Source organism: Lontra canadensis, unplaced genomic scaffold (genome assembly GCF_010015895.1).
Source record: "Lontra canadensis isolate GAN:19392208 unplaced genomic scaffold, GSC_riverotter_1.0 scaffold5, whole genome shotgun sequence".
In the NCBI taxonomy this organism is placed as follows: Eukaryota; Metazoa; Chordata; class Mammalia; order Carnivora; family Mustelidae; genus Lontra; species Lontra canadensis.
In genome coordinates, this window is record NW_022630999.1 from 38,319,270 (window position 1) to 38,345,792 (window position 26,523).

The 26,523-nt window shown below is 37.0% G+C and overlaps 1 protein-coding gene across 2 annotated transcripts in view; it reads left to right on the forward strand.

Annotated features, from left to right (window-relative positions):
* The window catches only part of SIMC1 (SUMO interacting motifs containing 1), a 75,080-nt gene that overhangs the window by 10,466 nt on the left and 38,091 nt on the right, over positions 1–26,523 (forward strand). For both annotated transcript variants that reach the window (XM_032851856.1, XM_032851857.1), the window contains exons 2-4: positions 13,699–15,108; positions 18,109–18,341; positions 19,084–19,153. In XM_032851856.1, coding sequence (XP_032707747.1) covers positions 13,699–15,108; positions 18,109–18,341; positions 19,084–19,153 — 1,713 coding nt within the window. The remainder of the gene's footprint in view (positions 1–13,698; positions 15,109–18,108; positions 18,342–19,083; positions 19,154–26,523) is intronic.

Here is a 26,523-nt window from a genome sequence, read left to right on the forward strand (position 1 = left end):
TCAGCTTAGGTCATGATCTCAGGGTCCTACGATAGAGCCCCCTGTTGGGCTCCCTGCTGAGCAAGGAGTCTACTTGTCCCTCTCCCTCTGCCCTTCCCACTGTTCGTGCTCTCTCCCTCTCAAATAAATAAAATCTTTACAAAGGGGGGGGTGCTCCTGGGTTTCTCAGTTGGTTAAGTGGCTGCCTTAGGCACATGTCATGATCTCAGGTTCCTGGGATCCAGCCCCAAAACAGGATCCCTGCTCAGCAGGAAGTCTGTTTATCCCTCTCTCTCTCTGTCCCCTGCCCTGCTCGCCCTTACTTCTGTCTCTCTCAAATAAACAATTAAAATCTTTAAAAATATAAAGTAAAAGGGACACCTAGGTGACTCAGTTGTTAAACATCTGCCTTTGGCTCAGGTCATGATCCCAGGGTCCTGGGATTGAGTCCTGCTTCGGGCTCCCTGTTCAGCAGGAACTTGCTTCTCCCTCTGCCTGCAGCTCCCCCTGCTTGTGCTCTCTTTCTCTGACAAATAAATAAAATCTTTAACAAATAAATAAATTGTAAAAATATTAGTACCTCACTCAGACTACTGCCCACTTTGCTTACAGTGGTATTCCTAGTGTATAATATGATTCTTGACACATAGTATTCATTTAATAAATATTTTATGAGCTTCCTGTTATCTAATATTCTAAAAAATACCATAATTTATGGGACCAGCCTCTTACTGATTTTAATTTTTTTGCTATTATAGACTGATGTGATGAGCTCTCTACATGTTTGTAGGACAAGTTCCTTAGAGCAGAATTTTGGAGTTAAAGAGTAGTATGTATTTATAATTTTAATGTATACCATTTTTGTGGATATCGTGTCATTCTTTGTGGGATTCTAATATCAGAACCCCACAACTATGTTTGCAGAACTCCCACCTTTAGAGATACAGTCTGTTTCTTTCTAAAGAAGCTGAAATGCCAGATACATTCTTAGGCATCAGTCTCAGGCACCAGTCAGACATACTTACTCCAAATTTTAAATTAGAGATTGGTGATGAGAAGAAGCAGAGTCAGTGCACTCCATTTTGGTGAGATGGCATCAGCAATGACATGAAGCAGTTATAAAGGTTCTGGTGGCAGGGTACAACACTGTGCTGCTGGCCATACAAGCTGGGGTGTTTATGCCCAGTGACCGTGATAATGGGGTATTCAGTTGTGCAGCATGGTTCAGAGTACCAGATTTTGGCCATGTAGATTCCAAGCTTAATTTTTAGGCTCTTGTCTGGATTCTAAGTTCTACCCGTTATCCTCTAATAAGTTCCTTTTGTGGTTAAATTAGAGGGGTTTTGGGGGGCGATTTGTTTTGTTTTATGCTTGCGGCTAAAATCACTGATTGATACATAGCCATCAAATTACACTTCCAAAAGGTTATAACGCATATTCTTAAATACAAACTGTATATGAAAATACATGTTTTCTTATACTGTGGCCAACCTGGATATTATCAAACTAATTAGATTTGTGCCAAATCTAATAGTCTAACATTTTAATCATCTAGAATGATGCAGAAAGAAAAAACTCTTCTCAATCAAGAGATTGTTCTCTTAATCCTCATATTGATTTCCTAGTTGTTCAAGATATGTTGAAGCCAATCTAGCTGTATTCAAGGGAGGAGGCAAGCCCAGGGTCCCTTCCACTAATCCGCCATCTTAACTCCTCCCACTCTTAATTGATTTTTAGATATTAAACTAGTTTTATGTACTTAGGAAAGACACATGACATATAGGGAAACAATAGTAAGATATTCTAATAACTTCTCACTAGCAAGCCAGGAGAAAATGGAACATCTTTAAAATAAATAAAGAGGGATGCCTGGGTGGCTCAGTCAGTTAAGCATCTGCCTTTAACTCAGGTCATGATCCTGGGGTCCTGGGGTCGATTACCACATCAGGCTCCCTGCTTAGAGGGGAGCCTGCTTCTCCTTCTCTCTCTGCTGCTCCCTCTGCTTATTCTCTGTCTGTCAAATAAGTAAATAAAAATCTTTAAAAATAAAAAGACAAATTTTAAAAAATACATGAAACAGAAGAAAATGAAAACACAACAGTGCAAAATCTTTGGGATGCAGCAAAGGCAGACATAAGAGGGAAGTATATAGCTCTATAGGCTTTCCTCAAGAAGCAAGAAAAGTCACAAGCACATAGCCTAACCTTACACCTAAAGGACCTGGGAAAGAAACAGCAAATAAAGCCTAAAACCAGAAGAAGGAAAGTAATAAAGATTAGAGCAGAAATAAATGATATAGAAACCAAAAACAAAAAAAAACACAGTAGAACAGATCAGCAAAACTAGGAGTTGGTTTTTTGAAAGAATTAATAAAATTGATAAACCCCTAGCCAGACATGTCAAAAAGAAAACAGAAAGGACCCAAATAAATCATGAAAGAGAAGAGATCACAACCAACAGCACAGAAATACAAACAATTATAAGGGGATATTATGAGCAATTTTATGCTAATAAATTGGACAATCTGGAAGAAATGGACAAATTCCTAGAAACATATAAACCACTAAACTGAAACAGGAAAAAATAGAAAATTTGAACAGACCCATAACCAGCAAAGAAATTGTGTCGGTAACCAAAAATCACCCAACAAACAAGAGTCCACGGCCAGACAGCTTCCCGGGGTATTCTACCAAACATTTAAAGAATTAATACCTATTCTTCTAAAACTATCCTAAAAAAGAAGTGGAAGGAAAACTTCCAAATTCATTCCATGAAGAATGGTTCCAAAACCAGACAAAGGCCCTACTAAAAAGGAGAATTAGAGACCAATACCCCTGACAAACGTCAATGCAGAAATTCTCAATAAGATACTAGCTAATGAAATCCAGATGTACATTAGAAGAAGTATTCACAATCCAGTGTGATTTATTCCTGGACTACAGGGGAGGCTCAGTATCTGCAAATCAATCAAAGTGATATACCACATTAATAAAAGAAAGGATAAGAACAATATGATCCTCTCAGATACAGAAAAAGCATTTGCCAAAATATAACATCCTTTCTATGTAAAAAACCCTCAAGAAAGTAGGGATAGAAGGAACATACCTTAACATCATGAGGCCACATATGAAAGACTCACAGCGATATCATTCTCAGTGGGGAAAAACTGAGCTTTTCCCCTAAGGTTAGGAACATGACAGAGATGTCTAGTCTCACCACTGTTGTTCAGCATCCTACTGGAAGTCTTAGCTTCAACAGTCAGACAACGACAATAAATAAAAGGCATCCAGATTGGCAAGGAAGAAGTCAAACTTTCACTCTTCACTGACAACATGATACTCTATGTAGAACATATATATGATATTCTATGTAGAAAACCTGGAATACTCCACCCAAAGACTAATAGAACTGATACATGAATTCAGTAAAATATAAAATAAATATATAGAAATCTGTTGCATTTGTATACATCAATAATGAAGCAACAGAAAGAGAAATTAAGGAATCCATCCCATTTACAATTGCACCAAAACAAGAGAATACCTAGTAATAAACCTAACAAAAGAAGTAAAAGTCCTGTACTCTGAAAACCATAGAACACTATGAAAGAAATTGAAGAAGAACCAAAGAAATAGGAAAACATTCCATAGTCATGGATCAGAAGAAGAAATATTGTTAAAATGTCTATACTACCCAAAGCAATCTATAAATTCAGTGCAATTCTTATCAAAATAGTGCCAGCATTTTTCATGGAGCTAGAATAAACAAGTCTAAAATTGGTATTGAACCACAAAAGACCCCCAAATAGCTAAAGTAATCTTAACACCAAAGCTGAAGGCATCACAATTCTGAACTTCAAACTATATTACAAATCTCTAGTCATCAAGACAGAATGGTACCAACACAAAAACAGATACCTAGGTTAATGGAACAGAATAGAGAACCCAGAAATGGACCCGTAACTATATGGTCAACTATTCTTTGACAAAGCAAGAAAGAATATCCAAGGGAAAAAAAAGACAGTCTCTTCAACAAATGGTGTTGGGAAAGATGGACAGGAACATGCAGAAGAGTGAAACTGGACTACTTTCTTATGCCATACACAAAAATAAATTCAAAATGGATGAAGACTTAAATGTGAGACAGGAATCCATCAAACTTCTAGAAGAGAACACAGGCAGCAACCTCTTTGACCTCAGCCATAGCAGCTTCTTACAAGACACATCTCTGGAGGCAAGGGAAACAAAAGCAAAAATAAACTATTGGGACTTGATCAAGATAAAAAGCTTCTGCACAGAGAAGGAAACAATTAGCAAAACTAAAAGGCAACCTGTGGAATGGGAGAAGATATTTGCAATTGGCATATCAGATAAAGGGCTAAAATCCAAAATCTCTAAAGACTTTATCACACTCAACATCCAAAAAATAAATAATTGAGTTTAAGAAATATGCAAAAGACATAAAAATAAATGTCATTTTGTATTATAAGAGGTATTTCTATCCATCTGTTATAAGACTATAAGATGTGGTATATGCACAATGGAATATTACTCATCCTTTGAGAAGAATGAAATCTTGCCATTTATAAGGGCATGGACGGAACCAGAGTGTATTATGTTAACTGAGAAAAGTCAGTCGGAGAAAGACATACCATAGAATTTCATCATATGTGGAATTTATGAAGGAAAATAAATGAACATAGGGGAAGGGAATGAAAAATAAAATAAGATAAAAACAGAGAGGGAGGCAAACCATAAGAGATTTTTAACTGTAGAGAACAGACCGAGGGTTGCTGGAAGGGAGGTGAGGGGATGATCTAAATGGGTATGGTCATTGAGGAGGGCACTTGTGATGACCACTGGGTATTATATGTAAGTGATGAATCACTAAATTCTACTCCTGAAACTAATACTACACTATATGTTAACTAACTTGAACTTAAATAAAATCTTGAAAGAAAAAAATGGGGTGGGGAAGATGGCAGAGTAGGAGGACCCTAGACTCACTTCATCCCATGAGGCCCTGGGGAACAGGGATGCTACATGGCAGGACACTACAGCACCTCTTCTTCATAAGGCCATTATCTTCAGGAGACATAGGTCCTCACGGGAGCTATAACTGCCTTACCTAACACACAGACACAGGCACAGAGACTTAGACAAAATGAAAAGACATTCATCCCAAATGAAAGAACAGAACAAGGACAAGGCCATTGCCAAAGTTCTAAGTGAAACAGATAAAATCAACATGCCTGATAGAGAATTTAAAGTAATGATCATAACAATACTCACTGTACTTGAGATTGGAAGACGTGACTGAGACCCTTAACACAGAGATAAGGAATAACATAGCAGAGATAAAAGGCTCAATAAATGAAATGAGAAACACCCTTCATGGAATGAGCAGCAGGCTGGAAGAAGCAGAGGAAAGAATTAATGACCTAGAAGATAGAGTGATGGAAAGTAATCAAGCTGAACAAAAGAGAGGAAAAAAAGAGTTATGCAAAACGAGAACAGACTTAGGGAACTCAGTGACTTCATCAAACATAATAACATATTATAGCAGTCCCTGAAGAAGAGAGATGGAAAAGGGACAGAAAAATTTTTGAAGAAATAATAGCTGAAAGCTGTCCTAATCTGAGAAGGGAAACATATCCAGATCCAGGAGGCATAGAGAACACCCAACAGGATCAACAAAAGCAGATCCAAAGCAAGACATACTGTAATTAAATTGGCAAAATATAATGATAAAAAATTTAAAAAGCAGCGAGACAAAAGAGGACAGTAACTTACAAGGGAAAAATCTGTAAGGCTAGTAGGGGATTTTTTAGCAGAAACTTTCCAAGCCAGAAAGGTGTGGCATGATAATATTCAAAGTGCTGAATGGGAAAAATGTGTGGTCAAGAATACTCTACCCAGGGGTGCCTGGGTGGCTTAGTGGGTTGAGCCTCTGCCTTCGGCTCGGGTCGTGGTCTTGGGGTCCTGGGATCGGGCCCTGCATCAGGCTCTCTGCTCAGTGGAGAGCCTGCTTCCCCCTCTCTCTCTGTCTGCCTCTCTGCCTACTTGTGATCTCTGTCAAATAAATAAAGTATTTAAAAAAAAAAGAAAGAATACTCTACCCAGAAAGGCTATCAATCAGAATAGAAGGAGAGATCAATCATTTCCCAGACAAATAAAAATTAAAGGAATTCATGACCACTAAGCCAGGCCTGCAAGAAATATTAAAGGAGACTCTGAGTAGAAAGTAAGTCCCAAAAATGACAGTGTAAAGGTAGGAAACACGAAAGCAGTAAAAATGAACATTTCTGTAAAAAAATCACATAACTCACCCAACGTAGGAGCACCCAGATACATAAAACAGTAACAGATGTAAAGGAACTAATCAATAATAATATAATAATAGTAGGGGATTTTAATACCCCACTTAGATCATTAGGCAGATAATCTAGACAGAAAATCAACAAGGAAATAATGGCTTTGAATGACATACTGGAACAGATGGATTTAACAGGTATATTCAGAACATTCCATCCTAAAACAGCAGAATACACATTCTTTTCAAGTGCACACAAAACATTCTCCAGAATAGATCACATATTAGCCCACAAAAAAAACCTCAGCCAATTCAAAAAGATTGAAGTTATACCATGCATCTTTTCTCACCACAACACTATGAAACTAGGAGTCACCCACAAAAAAAACGTCTGGAAAGACCACAGATACATGGAGGTTAAACAACATGCTACTAAACAATGAATGGGTTAACCAGGAAGTCAAAGGAGAAATAAAAAATCACATGGAAACAAGTGAAAGTGAAAACACAGTGGTCCAAAACCTCTGGGATGTTGCAAAAGTGGCTCTAAGAGGGAATTAGCAATACATGACTACATCAAGAAGCAGGGAAAAAATGAAATAAGTAACCCAACTTTATACTACGGAGATAGAAAAAGAACAAACAAAATCCAAAACCAGCAGAAGGAAGAAAACAATAAAGGTTAGAGCAGAAATAAGTGATGCAGAAACTAAAACAAACAAAACAAAACACAACCAGTAGAACAGATCAGTGAAACCAGGAGCTGGGTCTTTGAAAAAAATCAATAAAATTGATAGAACTCTAGTGCCAGCTTATCAAGAAGAGAAGAGAAATCACTCAAACAAAATCGTAAATTAGAAGTAACACTGCAGAAATAAAATTACAAGAGAATATTATGAAAAACTATATGCCAACAAATTAGACAACCTAGAAGAAATGGATAAATTCCTAGAAACCTATAACGTATATGCAAAACCCAAAACTGAAGCAGAAAGAAATAGAAAACTTGAGCAGACTTGATAACCAGCAAAGAAGTTGAATCAATAAACAAAAAACTCCTAAAAAAAAACAAAAACAAAAGTTCAGGACCAGGTGGCTTCACTTCAGATGCCAATTGTGAGTAGTTGGGCCCTCGTTCCCACCATTCTGTCCAACTAGGCTATAAACTGGGGGTTCCCATGACTCCTTTCCTTAGTTTTGATAATAGCGGCTCACAGAACTCAGGGAAACACTTTACTCACTATTACCACTTTATTATATAAAGGATGCAAATGAACAGCCAGATGAAGAGGGACATAGGGCAAGGTCCAGAAGGGTGCTGAGTGCAGGAGCTTCTGTCCTCCTGGAGTTTGGGGTACACTTCCCTACTGGTACATAGATGCATCCACCAATCTGGAAACTCTCAAAACTGTTGTTTCGGATTTTTATGAATACTCCATGACATGCATCAGCCAGCAGCTAATGATTTTAATCATTAGCTGTTGGTGATTACCTCAGTCTCCCCCTCCTCTCCCCTTCTCAGAGATTGAAGGAGTGAGCCTGAAAATTCTAATCCTCTAAACACATGGTTAGTTCCTGTAAAAACCAGCCCCAATGCTGAAGCTATAGAGGGGCTTCAGTCGTCAGTCATTAGCAAACTGAGGTATGGTTGAAAGGGGCTTATCAATAACAAAAGACCCTCCTCTTTTACTCAGCAAATTATGTTTACTGGAGTTCTGTTTGGAACCAAGGATGAAGACCAAGACAGTAGTCCCCTCTTAATCTGTGGTTTCAATTTCCAGGGTTTCAGTGACCCAGTCAACTGCCATTTCTAAGCAGATGACCCCCTTCTGACATATCATTAGAAGGATGATAGTAGCCTAACACTCCCATCACAATGCCTATGTGTGTCACTCACCTCACTTCATCTTCATGCAGGCATTTTATCCTGTCACACCATCACAAGAAGGATGAGGATAGTACAAGAAGGTATTTTGAGAGAGAAACCACATTCACATAACTTTTATTATAGCATATTGTTATAATTTTTTTCATTTTATTGTTACAATTGTTGATCTCTTACTTTACCTAGTTTATAAATTAAATTTTATCTTAGGTATGTATGTATAGAAAAAACAGTATGTATAGGCTTCAGTACCATCTGTGGTCTTAAACATTCACTAGGGGACTGCAGTCCAGTATCACAGAATCATATTGTACGTTACTCTCTTTTGTTTTCCTTTTGGCCTCAATATTAAGTTTATAAAGTTAATCAGTGTTATTGCATGTGACTTTAATTATTTTCTTCTCTACATAGTATTCCCAAATCAGGCTACCAAGAGCCTTCTAGTTTGTGGCTTGTTTTACAACTTCATGGTGCTTTTGATAAACAGAAATTCCTAATTTTAATGTAGCTACTTATTCTTTTATGGTTTCTACTTTGTATTTTAAGAAATTCTTCCTTACACAAAGATTATAAAGATATTCTCTCAGATTTTTTTCTAAAAATTTTTTAGTTGGGTCTTTTTTATTTTAAGTCTTTAATAAATCTGAAACTGATTTATGATTTTGGCATGAAGTCAAGATCTTACTTCATTTTTTCCCCAAATACATAACCAGTACCATTAATGGAAAGTTCCATCTTTTCCTCCTAATCTTTAATACTACCTCTGACATAAATCAAATTTTCTTATATGTATGGCTCTATTTGTGAACTTGCTCTTCTGTGCCATTTATCTGTTTGACTGTCTCGTGCCAGTACCACACTGTCGTCTTAAGAAATGTCTTAGCTATATTTGGTCTTTTGTTTTTCCATTCAAATTTTGAGTTAATTTCTCAAGTTCCTCAATAAAACCTGTTTGGACTTTGAAATTGTATTGAATTCATACATCAATTTGGAGAGAATTGGAATATTTATGACACTGAGTCTTCTAATTCATGAACAATGGTATATACTTTTATTTAGGCCTACTTTAGTGTTCTTCAGTATGTTTCTGTAATACTTTTTCACACAGATCCTACACATCTCTTCTTAAGTTTATTCCCAAGTAGTGTGTGTGTCAGGATAAGCTAGGTTATACTGTGGCTTAAAACAAGGTTTATTTTCATTTACATTACCACATGTCCTTTACACGTTGGTTAGAGGAAGAAGTATGTCTGCATATCATAGTCATGTGGGGACACAGGCTGACAGAGCTGCCACTATCTTAAACATGGGCATGAGACATATCAGAGGGAAAAGAAGGCTTTGCTGTATCTGCATCCAGAAATTAAAAGGCCGAGCCCAGAAGTAATACATGTTACTTGAACTCATAATTTATTGGGCAGAATTAATCACATAACCCCACTTAATCATAGGATTCAGGAAGTATAGTCTAACATGTACCATTAAGGAAATAACTGGAAATGTTTGGCAACCCACAAAAATAACTGCCACATGTAGTGTGTGTGTGTGTGTGTGTGTGTGTGTACCCATGTACATGCATACATGTGTATACATAGATGTATATACATACACACTCATAAATATATCTAGTGTACATATTGGGGCACCTGGGTGGCTCAGTGGGTTAAGCAACTGACTCTTGGTTTTGCCTCAGGTGGTCTCAGGGTTGTGAGATCAAGTTCTGGGTAGGCTCCATGCTCGGCATGGAGTCTGCTTAAGACTCTCTGTCTCTCTGCCCCTCCCTCTCTCTCTCTCTCTCTCTCTCAAACAAATCTTTTAAAAAGAAGCAAACATGGAATGCCTGGATGGGTCAGTCAGTTTAAGTGTCTGTCTTCGACTCAGATCTTGATCTCAGAGTTCTGGGATCAAGTCTCATGTTGGGCTCCCTGCTCGGAGGGCAGCCTGATTTTCCCTCTGCCTGCTGCTCCTCCTGTTGGACTCATTAACTCTCTCTCTCTAGCAAATGAATAAATAAATAAGAATCTTTTTAAAAACACATGTATGCACGTATATAAAGATTTTTGTATTGTTGCTGTGTGGATTGCCTAGAACTTTGCCCTAGAGGATGCAATTCATATAGAATATAGGAATGATTTCCCCTGAAGTTGTGTGATGTGGGAATTATGCAACATGGTGGTACTGTTGTTGAAGTGTAAAAAAATGTAATTTTTATATCCAGCAGTCATGATAAATATTCTTATTCTGATATTTCTCTATAGATTATTTTGAGTTTCCCATATAAATAATCATTTTATTCATGAAGGACATTTTTAGTCTTTCTAATCTTTCTACTTTTTATATCTTTTCTTATTTTCCTGTATCGTATGTATAGCATTGGTATAGTACTAAATAGAATTAGTGACAGTAGGCACCTTTGTTGTGCTCCTAAAGGGAATATTTTCAGTGTTTCAGTATAATGTTTTACTGTGTGTGATTTGTAAGTAAATTTTAATAGTTAAGGATGTTTTCTTTTGTTTCTATTTCGAGATTTTTTTTTTTTTTAGAGAGGGAAGGAGAGAGAGAATTTTAAGCAGGCTCCACGCCTAGTGCAAAGCCTAGTGCACAGCTCTAACTCAGGACCAAGATCACAACCTGAGTCAAAATCAAGAGTTGCATTCTTAACTGACTGAGCCACCCAGGTGCCCCAAGAATTTATTTTTTTCCTTTTAAGACTGGAGTTTGAATTTGTTATCAAATGCTTTTGGCCTCTTCACATGATCATATGATTTTCTCCTTTATGTGGCAAGTTATATTAATTTTTTTAATGCTAAACTAGGTATGGTTCCTAGGTAGACTCACGTTGGTTGTGCTGGACCAAGTTTATAGTATTTTGTTTAAGATTTTTATGTCTGTGTGCAGAAGTGATATTGACTTATATTTCCTCCTTGTACTTTCAGATTTTGGATCAAGTTTATGCTAAGTCATAATATGAGTTGGAGGTATCCCTTCGTTTTTTAAATTCTTTTAAATAGCTTATGTAAAGTAGAATCATTTTTTTCTTTGAGTTTTTAGCAGAACTCTCCTTTTAAAATCACCTTGGTCTGGAATTTTTTGAAGGAAAAAATTTCAACTACTGATTTCATTTCTTTATTGATTAAAGGGCTGTTTTGATTTTTTCTTTCTTCTTAAGTCAACTTGAAAAATAACTTTCCCCTATGAAAAATTTCAAACATGAAAAATAAAGCAACCTATATAATGATCACCCACATACCCATCATCCAATTTCTTGAGTCAGTTTTGGTAAGCTTTATTTTTTCAGGGATTTATCTATTTCATCCAAGATCCGAAGCTTTTTTGACAGAATTGTTCATAACATCTTTTTTTATTTTAAAAACGTGTGTAATTTTGTCCCTTTTTCATTCTTAATATTGGTTATTTGTGCCTTTGTTGTCTTAATTTTCTTATTATGTTTGCTAATTTTGCTAACTTTAATAATCTTTTAAAAGAACAAACCTGGGACATTATTGCACTTCTCTTCTGTGTTCTCTGTTTCATTCATTTCTGCACTATTATTATTTCCTCTGTTCTGCTTTCTTTGGGCTTATTCTGTCCTTTTTCCGCTCTCTAAAGGTGTGTGGTTAGAACATTAACTTTCTTCCATTTTCTTTCTCTAATTAAATGTCTAAGTGTAAATTTTTTCTATACAGTTATTTTGCTGCATGTAACATTTTAATACCTAGTATTTTTGTTATTGTTCAGTTCTAAAATTTTTCTAATTTCTATGATTTCTTTTTTGACCTGTATGTTATTTGGTCATACTTCTTAATTTGCAATATGGAGTTTGTCCTAGTTACTTTTTTGTATTACTTCCTAACTTAATAGTATTTTGATCTGAGTGATAATCTTTTGATATTGATTAAGATATACTTTGACTCCTGGTATCTGGTAAATTTTATAAATGTTTGATGTAATTATGAATAACTATCTGAGTCCTGTAGATGAAGCTTGTTAAATGTGTTCAAATCTTCTGTATCCATAATAATTTTTTTATTTGCATGATCTAGCAATCAAGAAAGACATGTAAAAATTTCTCACAATGACTATGGATATTCCTTTTTCTCCTTGTACCTGTATCTATTTTTGTTTTATGAAGATTCTGTTATTAGGCATACAGTTTTAAAGATTGATTGGTTGATTGATTTGCCAGAGAGAGAGAGAGTGAGCATGAGCAGGAGGAGTAACAGGCAGAGGGAGAGGGAGAAGCAGGTTACCTGCTGAACAGAGAGCCCTACACAGAACCCTGGGGTTCTGACCTGAGCAGAAGGCAGACACTTAACCAAATGTGTCACCCAGGCACCCCTAGGCTTACAGTTTTGAAATTAATATATCTTGATGAATTAAGTCTTATTGTACAGTCACCTCTTTATCTCTAGTAATGCTGTTTTCATTGAAATCTAATTTGTCTGATATTAATATAGCTATATTGGCTTTCTTTTGGTTGTTTTTTTCTTGTTATATCTCCTCCCATGTTTTTACATTTATATATCAATTCTAGCTTTTATTCGGTTGGTAATCAGAGTATCTAGCCCTTCTGATCAGAAATGGAGCTTTTTTTTTTTAAATACTGGAATCAATTTGCTAATACTTTATGAAGGATATTTACATTCATATTGTCGATGAGACTGATCAGTAATTAGGGTGATATTATTTGTCATCCACACTGAGACAATTTTGAGAATGAAAGGGAGTATAATATTTTTCCAGGCTTATGGCATAGAGATTGGCTGGCATCATCAGGATTTATGAACTGCCTAATCATTTTGGCAAGGAATGGAAGTAAAGATAGGAGGTTTTCCAGTAATTAACCTAGTTAGGATTCAGACTTACCCTGTTGGTTTTGCAACAGTTATTGTATTATTCTATATATCTGACTGGTTATATGTTGAATGAAATTATACAGAGAAAGAAGGATACAGACCTGGATTTGAATGTCTGTCTTTGTGACTTAATTATATAATCCTTAGGTAATGACCTAACCCCTCTGATCTCCATTTTCCCCATCTGTGTAATGGAGATTATAATGCCTACCTGGTAGGAATATTATGAAAATTAAAGATACATGAAAACACTCAATATGTTGTTAGTACATAGTAGATTCTCTTATGTTAGCTTACCTCCTTCTTTAGTCCCTGTTGCAAATTATCCTGTGTATTTGGTTTTCAAAACAAAGGTTGCTTTTTCCCATGTGACTTAAGGTTGAAATCTTCCCAACTTCTCCCCTGTTTACTTTGGATCAGAGAAAATTTCCCACTATGCCCTCAATTATATGCATGTGGTACTTGGATAACTTAGGAAGGTATAGAAATTGACAGTAGCAAAATTTCAACCAAAGGAAATAAATTAATGCTTATGTTATATAAAATGTATAAATTATCAATGAATTGAAAAGGTAAAATATGATTATCCTTAAAAGCTCAGATGTAAATCTTCTTAGATAAAGCAAAGCATACTTGACCTCTTATATTCTCACAATCCTTTAACAGGACTTCATTGACTTAACTAGAGAAACCAGACCAAGGGCAAAGGATCGCAATGGACTCTGTGTGATTGACCTGACAAGAACTGAGGAAGAAAACAGACCTATCGCCACTCTTGACTTGACTCTAGAACCTGTTGCTCCTTCCCAGAAAGAGCCAGCCAGTCTTCAGACATGTGCCAGCCTCTCCAGCAAAGAGGTGACAGAAGGGCGGGTAGACAGAAGCTCTTGGCCTACAGCACGGAGAATCATTAACAGCGATCCTGTGGATTTGGACCTTTTGGAAGAAACCACATTTGAAGGTCCACAACCCCCTACATCCATCAGTGGGGACTCTGTTTATCCAGCAGAGCCAAATTGTAGCTCAACATCATTCAAAGGTGACCTTGGCTTCTTGGCAAGCCTACAGCTATCTTCAGATATTTGCTCCCTCTCCCCAACAAGCAATCAGAAAGCACCCTTGCCATGCCCACAGCAAGATGTGCCTTGTCCATCTCAAGCCTTGCCATGCCCACTGCGAATCTTGTCATGCCCACTGCGAGCCTCACCATGTCCACCACGAGCCTCCTCATGCCCACCACGAGCTTTGTCATGCCCATCACAAACCGTGCAGTGCCAAGTACCAGCTTTGACTCACCTGCCTCAAGAAGTTCCATGCCCTTCTCGAGATATGCCATGCCTTCAGCAGAATGTGCCAAGCCCACGTCCAGACTCATCATGGCAACCTCAGCACTCACCTGACCCACCTCAAGCCTCACTGTGCCCACCTCAAGATTCTCGGGGCCTACCTCAAGATGTACCAGGCCCACCGCAAAGCATACCTTATCCACAAAATGTGGCACATTTACAAAATGTGCCACAGTCATCATTTGATGTGCCACAGTCACCAGCAGATGTGCCACAGTTACTAGCAGACGTGCCACAGTCACCAGAAGATGTGCCACAGTCACCAGAAAGTGTGCCGCATTCCCCTGGAGAAGTCCCAGACTTCCCAGGAGATATGGTCCATTCACCTGGAGACATGCCATGCTTGCCAGGAGACATGCCACACTCACTTGGAGACTTGCCTCACTTACCACAAGACAGGTCTCACTCTTTCCAAAATGATATACAGAACCATGACACTCCTATGGAAGTCTCAGCTCCATCCTCACTAAGGTTCTCTCCCAGCCCACAGTCTCCACAGACTGAAACTTCCTTACAGAAAGTTCCTTGGCTCCCCATCACGGAAACTCCAGCCAGAAAAGAGAGATCACTGTCAGAGCCTGCTAACCCCGGGTCTGCCCAGGTACAAGCACGAACACCACAAGGTGGGTTATACAACAGACCATGCCTGCATAGACTGAAGTACTTCTTACGACCTCCAGTGCATCACCTCTTCTTCCAGACATTAATACCAGATAAAGACACAAGAGAGGTGAGCTAACATATCTTCCCCAAGAAATTAGGTGTCCTCTGTATAGGCCTTGCATGAAGTCACTATGCTGTAAGGAGTCCATGCATGAGAGAACAGGCCCAGGATAAATTTGAAATTTTTATCTTTCCTCTTGTGGAATCATCTAGTGTTGAGTCAGACCTGGGTTCAAATTTCAGTTAGCAATTGGCACTGTAGAAGTCACTATACCTTTCTGAGCCCTAGCTTTCTTAGATGTAAAATGGAGATAAGAACACACATCACAGGATGATTAAATGACAACATATATAAAGTGCCTATTAGAGTGTCTGGCTCCTTCTAGGCCTTCATCAATTACTTCTCTTCAATTCCTCTGCCTTCCCCTTCCTGATGCCCTTATTACCGCTCCCATATTACAGAGATGGTGATACTCTGGATACTTCGGTGCCTCCAAAATCATTACTTTCTGATTTGCAGGAGGAAATTCAATTTTAAGATTTTAACGGGAATGCTACTTTCCATTGGTCTTTATTTAGTTATGAGAACTAAACCAGATGCTTGTCTTAGCAGATGTAAGGAAAAAAAATTGTGGCTGAGTCTATTTGTCTACTATTAGTCTACTGTAATAATGAGCTATTTTTTTCATTATTCATAACTTTATTGTCAACATTAAGAAGACTGGCTTGAGGTAGGACAGGAATTCAAAAGGTGCATTCTTGGAGCAATCAGCAATCCGGCATAGTATGTATCAGGCATTCACGTCGATTTTGCCTTGAAGAGTGAATTTTTTTCTCTCATTTTTATTGTTGTTATATCTTCTCATATGTTTTAGGTCTTCTTCTGAATGACTCTCCCCAGCCACTAGCTCATTCTCTTTTTTCCTGTGGGTATGCCTGGTGATACATCAGGTCATTATAAAGAGCATTTGGGGGATTTGAGAGAGGGAGTGTTTCCCTAGTCAAGGCTGTAGTGCTTTGTAGGTGCTGCACAACTAGAGAAGCCACCAGTAGATGTAAATGGGGATACCACATTCCCTTTCTAAGTAAACATAGCTTAGGTAAAAAGATGGCAGTTAGGCCAAACAAAAGGGATTTCTTTGTCTCAGTTTCTTTAAAGAACCCTGGCCATCTAGCATTCACCTGTAAATCTTTTCTGTCTCTCCCATGATTTCTTTTGGGCTTTTAATAAGTACTTCTTCACTAGGTCATTTTCTCCCAGAACTTCTTAGCCAGTCCCCATGCTGCCACATACCATTAATTGCCTCTAAATCTTCTGAGTCTTGGTTTAGCTCTAAAATAAGTCATAATGAGCATATCATAAAGTTGTTTGACTTAAAAGTAAACACATAAAGCACAGGGTCGCCTGGGTGGCTCAGTCATTAAGCGTTTGCCTTTGGCTCAGGTCATAATCCGGGGGTCCTGGGATCAATCCCTGAATTAGGGTCCCTGCTCCTCCGAAAGCCTGCTTCTCACTCTCCACTCCCCCTGCTTGTATTCTCTCTTTCGCTGTCTCTCTCTGTCAAGTAAATAAAGTCTTTAAAAAAAAACAGAAACAAAACCAAAAACACATAAAGCACAAAGTCGCCTTTCAAGGCCTAAAGAAATGTTTTATAAGTATTCGTGCCCCTTAAGTATATGGGCATCAAAAGATTTTGTAAACTTTTATCTATTTGTAGATGTCCCCATTTGTAGGCAAGAAATGAAAAAGTTCAAATATAGGTAAAGTGCCTCACAAGTAAAATAGTCACCAAAGTAAGATTTTTTTGTTTTTCTCTTCTCTGGCTCTTAATTTTCATTACCTGCCAGATACAGTATTGGTCTTTGGTCAGTGAGATCAGGGTTACCTTCAGGTGATTTGAGACATAAGGAAAGCTCACTGGACTTCTGCAGATTTTCTGAATGGACAGTTCTAGCCATCACTGTTTTACTGTTATATATAAGCTGTCAAATCTTTAGTTGATGTTTTAAATTTAATACTTATTCTCAGATTTAAAAAAATAATGCTTATTTAATATAAAACATTTTAAAACAAATAATTACTTATTGTGCTATTAGTCAGGATTTATTATTGTTAATAATTTTGGTGTATTTCCTGCTAAGTTGCCTTTTTATACATAAGCATTTAAAATTTTTTAATAATGGGGATTTTTAACAAAAATATAGTTATTTTATTTTATTGTTTAAAAGGAAGTGTGAATTTAGAGGGTAGATCTGGGGTGTTATATCACCCCATATGTGAAATCAGTTTCTGCCATTTGCTACATGCCAAATGGTTACTCTCTAAATCTGTTTCCTTATCTATAAAATAGGAATAATAATATGTATTTATTAGGTTGTTGTGAGAATTTAAGTGAGGATAAGTCAAATGTTCAAAAATTATTCTTATTGTTGTTATTATATTCTAATATCAAAAAACTTTTAAACTTTTTTCCTCTGATTATGAAACTAATATGTATCTGTTATGGAAAAATGCAAAAAAGCATATAAAGGAGAGTCATTATTCCACCCACCACCCAGAAAATAGAAAACCACTTTTCACATATTCTTTCCAAATCTTTTTAGATACTTACTTTTAGGGAGTGTAGGGGAAGTAACTTAACATTTACTGTTGACAGTAAATCAACTAAATGAGATTCTTTTTTAACAATAAAACATATTTAAAACGCCTTTCTTCACTCTATTTCAGTATCTGATATAGTATCATAACTACCCTTAACTATTTTCTCACCCTCACTCCGAAATCAACTTAGGCTAGCTCTTGACTCTTTTGTACTTTCTTTTCTATGCTATATTTTAGCACAGATGCAATCATATGTACAACTTCAAATTCTTATTTTTTAACTTAATATTAAGTATTTTCCCATGTCCTTAAAAGTTTTTTAGATAAGGCTATTCAGTCTTTTTCTTTTTTAATTATGAATATTTCAAATGCATGGAAAATTTTGCTGTCTTCAAGCTGTTTCAGAACCTTTTGTTTTTATGTCTGTAGAAACCTATCCTAATTTCTTTCTTTTTATCTCTACAGAGTAAGGGTCAAAAATTAGAACCCATTCCTCATCGAAGACTAAGAATGGTAACAAACACCATTGAAGAAAATTTTCCCCTGGGGACTGTGCAGTTTTTGATGGACTTTGTGTCACCCCAGCATTACCCACCCAGAGAAATTGTGGCTCACATCATCCAGAAAATCCTGCTCAGTGGCTCCGAGACCGTGGATGTCCTAAAGGAGGCCTATATGCTTCTCATGAAAATTCAACAGTATGAACCTTAGATGTTGGTGACTCTCCTAGGGAACCTGGACTCAGGGCACAGCTTTCTCCTGCCTAAGCTTGACTCAGCTAACCATTCAAGAGTGTGACTTAGTATGTCAGTGTTATTTGGGTTGCAAGTGACAGGAAACCCAATCCAAACTAGCTTTAACAGCTGATAACAGAGAATTTGATTATTCATGTTACTAGAAACCTAGGAATAAGATTTAATTCAGTTCAAAATTGTTACCAGGATCCATTTTTCAGCCCTGCTTTGCTCTTCTTTTCAGGATCTACTTAGTAGTCTTTTCAGCTTCCAGCTTTTATGAGACAGAGAGTCCACTTCCTTTATAATCACACAAGATTTCTGAAGTTGAGTCTTGTAGGCTTTATTTTCCATAACATAGGACATGAGCTCTTTTTTTAAACCAATCACTGTGAACTGAAGGATAGACTATCATGATTGGCTAAATATGCTTCATAGGCTTCATCATAGGATCCTAGTAGATAAAGCTAATGGGCTAGAGTAATAAAGTATTGATTTCTTCAAGGCAAAATTGGGTTACTAGTGCCTTCCAAAAGAGAAGTGGTTAGTGAAAGTTCCACTACCCTCAGGTGACATGGTATCATGTCAAAGGATCTGCAAGAGTAGTGAGAATAAAAGGAGGTTTCTTGTTTCTGTCATCTTCCACATCCTATCCCCTCTTCCACTGAACTCTCCAGAATTCTAATTGGTGTCATTTGACTTTCAGGCTACATCCAGCTAATGCCAAGACAGTGGAGTGGGACTGGAAGCTGCTCACTTATGTCATGGAGGAAGAGGTAACATAACAATTATGAGGGTGTGTCTTCTGCACAAGTCTTAATTAGAAACAGAAGTGATGGCAAATCTAGTAGTAAAGTCTTTGACCTTATTCCCTCCTTGTACTCCCATCCCCACCAAAAAATCCCTATTAAAATGGTATATGCTGTCTTCTAATTCAAAATTAAGTACATTCACTTATCCCTCCAGTTCTTAAGATTCCATTAAAAAGAATAGTAAAGGAATAGATAAAGATATAAATCCATGGCAATGAAGATAAGGGGAAGGGCAACAGATCTGAATGAAAACTAAAAGAACTAAAGGAAATGTAAGATTGTCACTGGTGAAGCTAGGCAGAGAAAGCCACAGGCTATAATACATGCAGCCAAGGAGTGAGGAAATCCACCCTTTAGAGCAGAGAGTTTTCAACTCAGAAACACGATATATATAAGAGGGTTGAATTCAGAGATAGGCCATAACTTTGTTAAACTTTGTTAAACTCTGTTAAAAGTTTGTAGATAGAACTGACAGCCTCTCCATTCTTGAGTACAGAAATTTCAGTCATCAGGCTACCTAATTTCAGGGGGAAAGTCAGAGGATCAAAAACATTGAATGAACCATTTGTCATAAACGAAGGCACCTAAGTATAGAGTTGGTATTCCAGAAAAACTTTTCTGCATTCTGATTTCTAGGGATCCTTAAACTTAATTGCCAGCTTTCTGTCTGCTCACCCAAAGCACTTGGATGGAACAAATTACTTTCAACTTAGAATTCTAAACTCAACCAAACTATTATTCAAGTGTGAGTGTAACATAAAGACATGTAGGAACTTGAAAAAATACCCTCACGCCCCATTTCTTTGGTTACCTAAAGGTATGCATCAAAAGAATGAGAATGGAGGAGTAATAAAGAGGGAGGCACAGGATCCAGAGAACACGAGATCTCTCCTAAAATTATGTTGATAGTAGACCTAGAGAGCATTCAGTCCAGATTAGAACAAAATAACTTAGGACTTTAAGAATTATATGGGCAACATCACCAAGATCATAGACAAAGGAGCTCCAGGCTATTGTTCTCCAATGGAAATGACAAATTAAAAATATATGGACCAGTATACTTCTGTGAAAACTCTGGAGATAATTGAGAATCTCTAGTACCCAAGAAAATGCATAATCAAGAAAGGACTCAATGAAAGGAGTATTATTTTGTGTGTCCATGCCCCTCCTCTACACACTGTAGCATGGTGCAACTGGTAGGAAACCTCACACACCCCATCTCCTCCCTCAGGGTGGAAACAAAAGAGTGGACTTTGAGTCCAGTGCCCTGGCTTGTTAGGAAGCTGCCCAACGGATAGTTTTTGTCTCACATGACTCAAATCACTGATGGGAATAGTGGTATAATTTGAAAGCTGCTGAAAAGAGAGGTGAGCACTGCCACATGTTAGAGCTTCAGGAATTTTGTAGTTCCACAGGCAAGTACCAGGGGAGCAAGAGGCGGCATTCCTGAGAAGAAACAAAGGCAAGCCATTTAGGAAATTAAGACAGATAAAAGCACAGATACAAGCCCAGTGAAAACATATCCCCAGGAAAGTTCTGAGAAAATCCAGAACCTTTATTCAGGCTAATTGGTGAAGATCTTACCCTGCATGAACTCAGTGAATAGACTGAGAAGGTTGTTTGTTTTTTCCAAATGCTTAAGCCTCACCTAAAGATTACAAGGCATATGAAGAAACTGGAAATTATGTCCCAGTCAGAGGAACAGAATAAAACTCCAGAAACCAACCATAAAGTAACACAGATCTCTCAACTCCCTAACAAAGAATGTTTTTAAACTATCTCAAAAATGCACAAGGAGGGGCGCCAGGGTAGCTCAGTCAGTTAAGCGTTCAGCTCTTGATTTTGGCTCGAGTTGTCATGGGATCAAGCCCTGCAACAGGCTCTGTGCTCAGCACAGAGTTGGCTTGGGATTCTTTCTCTCCCTCTGCTCTTGCACTTCCCTCCTTCTCACGCATGCACACGTGTGCACACACTCTCACTCTCTAAAATAAATAAATCTTCTTAAAAAATGCACAAGGAGCTAAAAGAGAACAGGGATAGACAACTAACTGAAGCATGAAAATGATGCATGAACAAAATGAGAGTATTAAAAAACTATTAGAATCAAACATATTCTGGAGTTGGAAAGTATAATAACTGAACTAAAAAATTCACTAGAGGGATTCAACAGCAGACTTGACAGGCAGAAGAAAACAGTCAATGAACTTGAAGAAAGGTCATTTGAAATCATTGAGACAGAGGAACAAAAAACAAAATGAAGAAAATTGAAGAGAGCCTAAGGGACTGTGGGACATCATTAAGTGGACCACATATGCATTATGGGAGTCTGAAGAGAAGAGAGAAAGAAGCAGAGAGCTTATTTGAAAAAAGAGTGACCCTCAACTTCCCAAATCTGAGGAAAGAAATAGACATACAATTTCATGAAGCTCAATTCCAATGAGGTTAAACCAGAGACTCACACCGAGACATGTTACAATCAAAGTGTCAAAAGTTAAAGACAGACTCTTGAAAACAGCAAGAGAAAAGTGACTTACCATATACAAGAGAGCTTGCATAAGATTTTCGGAAGATTCTCAGCAGAACCTTGCAAGCAGAAGGCAATAGAATGATATATTCAAAGTGCTGAAGAAAAAAAATAGCTATTAGCCAAAAATACTATATCCAGCAAAGCTATCCTTCAAAAATGAGGGAGAGCAGGAGAGAAGCAACACATCCCATACAGGATCTCAATAAGATAATCAGCAGATTTCTCATCAGAAGTTTCAGAAGCCAGAAGGTAGTAGGCTGATATAGTCAAAGTGCTAAAGAATAAAACTCAACCAAGATTGCTTTATTCAACAAAATTATTTTTCAAAAATGAGACAGAAAGAAAGACCTCCCCAGATAAACAAAAGCTGAGGGAGTTCATTTCCACCAGCCATGTCCAGCAAGAAAGCCTAAAGGGTGTCCTGCAGAGTAAAATGAAACTCTGATAGTAACTTGAAGCCATATGAAGAAATAAAGATGTCAGTAAAGGTAAATATATGGGCAATTATAAAAACTACTATTATTATAACAACATTTTATAGCATTTGGTTTTATATATGGTTAAGTGACTAATTCAAGTTTCATAATTATTAGTCTAAAAGCTAGTATTATTAAAACTTTGAAACTCCACATTTTGCTTTCTACATAATTTAAGATAATAATGCATTTAAAAGAATTACTAATTTGTTTGTATGAAGATATAGTTATGTGACATCAACAACTAAAAGGGTGACAGACCTATAAAGGAACAGTTTTTATGTTATTGAAGTTAAACTTGTATGAATTCAAATTAGAGCATCAGAATATTAAAGGCAGTCATGATGGTAACGACAAAGACAACAGCTATAGAAATACACAAAAGAAAATGACAAAAGAATTTAAAACTTTCACTATAAAAATATCAACTAAGACAAAAGACAATGATGCAGGAAATAAGGAACAAAAAAGCTATAAGGCATTTAGAAAACAACACAATGACAGAAGTGCATTCTTCCTTATCAGTAATTGCTGTAAATGTAAATGAATTAAACTCTCCAGTCAAAAGACATAGATTAGCAGAATAGATAAAAACACATGATCCAACTACATGCCCTCTACAAGAAACTCACTTTACATCAAAAGACATAAGTAGGTTGAAAGTGAAAGAATGGGAAAAGATATTCCATGAAAACAGTAACCAAAACAAACAGGTGGCTGTACTAATATGAGACAAAATAAACTTTAAATCAGAAAATGTTGCAATAGACAAAGGAGTACATTATATATTAATTAAAAGATTTAATACAGCTGTAAGATACAACAATCATAAATATTTATGTACCTAATGATAGACAATCAAGATATGAAGCAAAAACTGACAGAATTGAAGGGGAAAATATAGAGAGTTCTATATAATAATTGGAGACTTCAATACCCCACTCACATTAATGAATAGAATAACCAGAATAGAAGATAGGTAAGGAAAGAGAAAAAATTAAATAAACACTGCAATAAACCAACCAGGTCTAACAGTTATATGTAGAATATTCTACCAATAACAGCATGCTCCTTCTTCTTAGTGCACATGGGACATATTCCAGGATAAACCATGTGTTAGGCCACTAATTAAGTCCCAGTAGATTTTAAAAGAGAGATATCATATAAAGTATCTTCATTCTATGAAACCAGCAATCACCCTGATATTAAAGCCAGATACAGACACTAGAAAAAAACTGTAGTCCAATATGCCTATGAACATGGATGCAAAATCTCCAGCAAAATATTAGTAAACCAAATTGAACACCATATTCTTGGATTATATATCATAATCAGGTGGGATTTATCTGAATACGAGGATGGTTCAATCTACAAAAATCAATAAATGAAATATACTACATTAACAGAATTATGGACAAAACCACATGATCACCTCAGTTGAGGCAAAAGATGCATTTGACAGAATTCTATATTTCATCATAAAAACTCTCAACAAACTAGGAATAGAGGGAAACTATCTCATAAAAGTACTATATGGCCCACAGGAAACATCATATTCAGTGTTGAAATATTGAAGCTCTTCCTCTAAGATTAGGAATAAGGTAAGGATACCTACTTTTGTCTCTTCTATCCAACATAGTATTGGAAGTTCTAACCAAAGCTGTTAGGCAAGGAAGGGAAATAAAAGACATCCCAATTGAAAAGCAAGAAGCAGAATTATCTCTATTCATAGACAACAATGATCTTATATGAAGAAAGCCCTAAAGATTCGACACAGAAAAATTGTTAGAGCCAATAAACAAATTCAGCAAAGTTGCAGGATACAAGATCAAGACACACAAATCAATTGCATTTCTGTATACTAGCAATCTGAAAAGGAAGTTAAGAAAACAGTTCTATTAACTAAAGTATCAAGAACAGACTTAGGGGTGAACCTAACCAAAGAGATGAACAATTTGTACACTGAAAACTATAAAACTTTACTGAAAGAAAATAAAGAAGACATAAATAAATGATAAGATATCTCATGCTCATAGACTGAAAGAATTAATATTGTTAAGATGACAGTAGTACCCAAAGTAATCCACAGAATCAGCACAGTCCCTGTCAAAATCCCAACAGGACTTTTTGCAGAAACAGAAAAATCTATCCTAAATTCATATGGAATTTCAGAGGACCCTGAGTAGCCAAAACAACCTTGAAAAAGGAGAACAAAATGGGACTATTCATACTTGTTGATTTTAAATATAAAGCTACAGTCATCAAAACAGTGTGGTACTCTCATAAAGACAGACATACCGACACATGGAATAAAATGGAGAACCCCCCACCCTAAAAATTTTTGTGAGTATGGCCAAGTGATATTTATCAAAGGTGCCAAGACCATTCAATGGAGAACAGATAGTCTCAACAAATGGTTTTGGGGAAACTGGATAGCCATATGCAAAAGGATGAAGTTGGACCCTTCTCTAATACCATATACAAAAATTAACTCTAAAGGGAATGAAGATCTCTGACATCAGACCAAAAATGATAAAACTGTTAGGAGAAAATATAGTGGAAAGCTTCATGACATTGGATTTGGCTTTGTTTTCTCTGGTAGGACACCAAAGACATGAGCAAATAAAAAAATAGACAAATGGGGCTATTTAAAAGTTTAAAACTTCTGTGCTTCAGAGAACACAGGAGTGAAAAGGCAGTCTATGGAATGGGAGAAAATATTTTAAAGTCACTTATCTGGGGGTTCCTGGGTGGCTCAGTTAGTTAAGCATCTGCTCAGGTCATGATCTCAGGGTTCTGGGATCGAGCCCACAAAGTTTAAAACTTCTGTGCATCAGAGAACACAGTCAGGAGTGAAAAGGCAGTCTATGGAATGGGAGAAAATATTTTAAAGTCACATATCTGGGGGTGCCTGGGTGGCTCAGTTGGTTAAGCATCTGCCTTCAGCTCAGGTCATGATCTCAGGGTTCTGGGATCGAGCCCACATCAGTCTCCTTGATCAGCAGGGAACCTACTTCTCCCTCTCCCTCTGCCTGCTACTGCCCCTGCTTGTGCTCGCGCGTGCTCTCTCTCTCAAAATATTTTTTAAAAATCACATCTGATATTAATATCCAGAATATACAAAGAACTCCTATCTATAACTCAACAACATTTAAACATTTCACTACAAAACTGACAGAATTAAAGGAAAAATTCAACAGCAAACTAACCTGATTTTTAAATGGGCAAAGGACTAGAATAGACATTTTTCCAAAGATGATATACAAATAGCCAATAAGCATGTGAAAGGATGCTCAACATCACTAATCACAGAGAAATGCAAATCAAAATTACGATGAGAGATCACACCCATCAGAAAGCATACCATTAAAACAAAAATTTAATGAAAATAAATACTGGCAAGGATGTAGAGAAATTAGATCACTTGCCCACTGTGGGTAGGATTATAAAATAGTATAGCCCCTGGGCGCCTGGGTGGCTCAGTGGGTTAAGCCGCTGCCTTCGGCTCAGGTCATGATCTCAGGGTCCTGGGATCAAGTCCCGCATCGGGCTCTCTGCTCAGCAGGGAGCCTGCTTCTCTCTCTCTGCCTGCCTCTCTGTCTACTTGTGATCTCTCTCTGTCAAATCAATAAATAAAATCTTTAAAAAAAAAATAGTATAGCCCCTGTGGAAGATTATATAGTGTTTCTTCAAAAAATTAAAATAGAATTACCATATAATCCATTAATCCCACTTCATATATTCCCACAGGGGTATATATGTAAAAGGATTGAAAGAAGGGTCTTGAAGAGATATTTGCACACCCATGTTTATAGCAGCATTATTCACAATAGCAAAGAAGTGGAAGTAACTGAAGTGTCCATCAACAGATGACTAGGTAAAAAAATGTGGTATATACAGATAAGATGAAACAATAATTTTGCTTTAAACAGGAAGGAAATCCTCCCATATGCTACAACATGGATGGTAACATAATGAAGACAAAATACTAAGTGAAATAAGCCAGTTACAAAAAGACAGTATATAATTTGAGGTACCTGAACTGTCTGTAGTACTTATATTAATATAAAAAAGAAATGGGAGCACCTGGGTGGCTCACTTGGTTGGGTGTCCAACTGCTGATTTCACCTCAGGTCTTGAACTCTGGGTTGTGGATTCAGGCCCTGTGTTGGGCCCCATGTTGGGCTCTGCGCTGGTCGTGGAGCCTACTTAAATTTAAAAAAAAATTTTTTTAAGCAAATAGAATGTTGGTTACCAGGGTCTAGGGGAAGGGAGAAATTGGGTGTTATTTTTCAATGCGTGTAGAGTTTCATCTTGCAAGATGGAAAAGT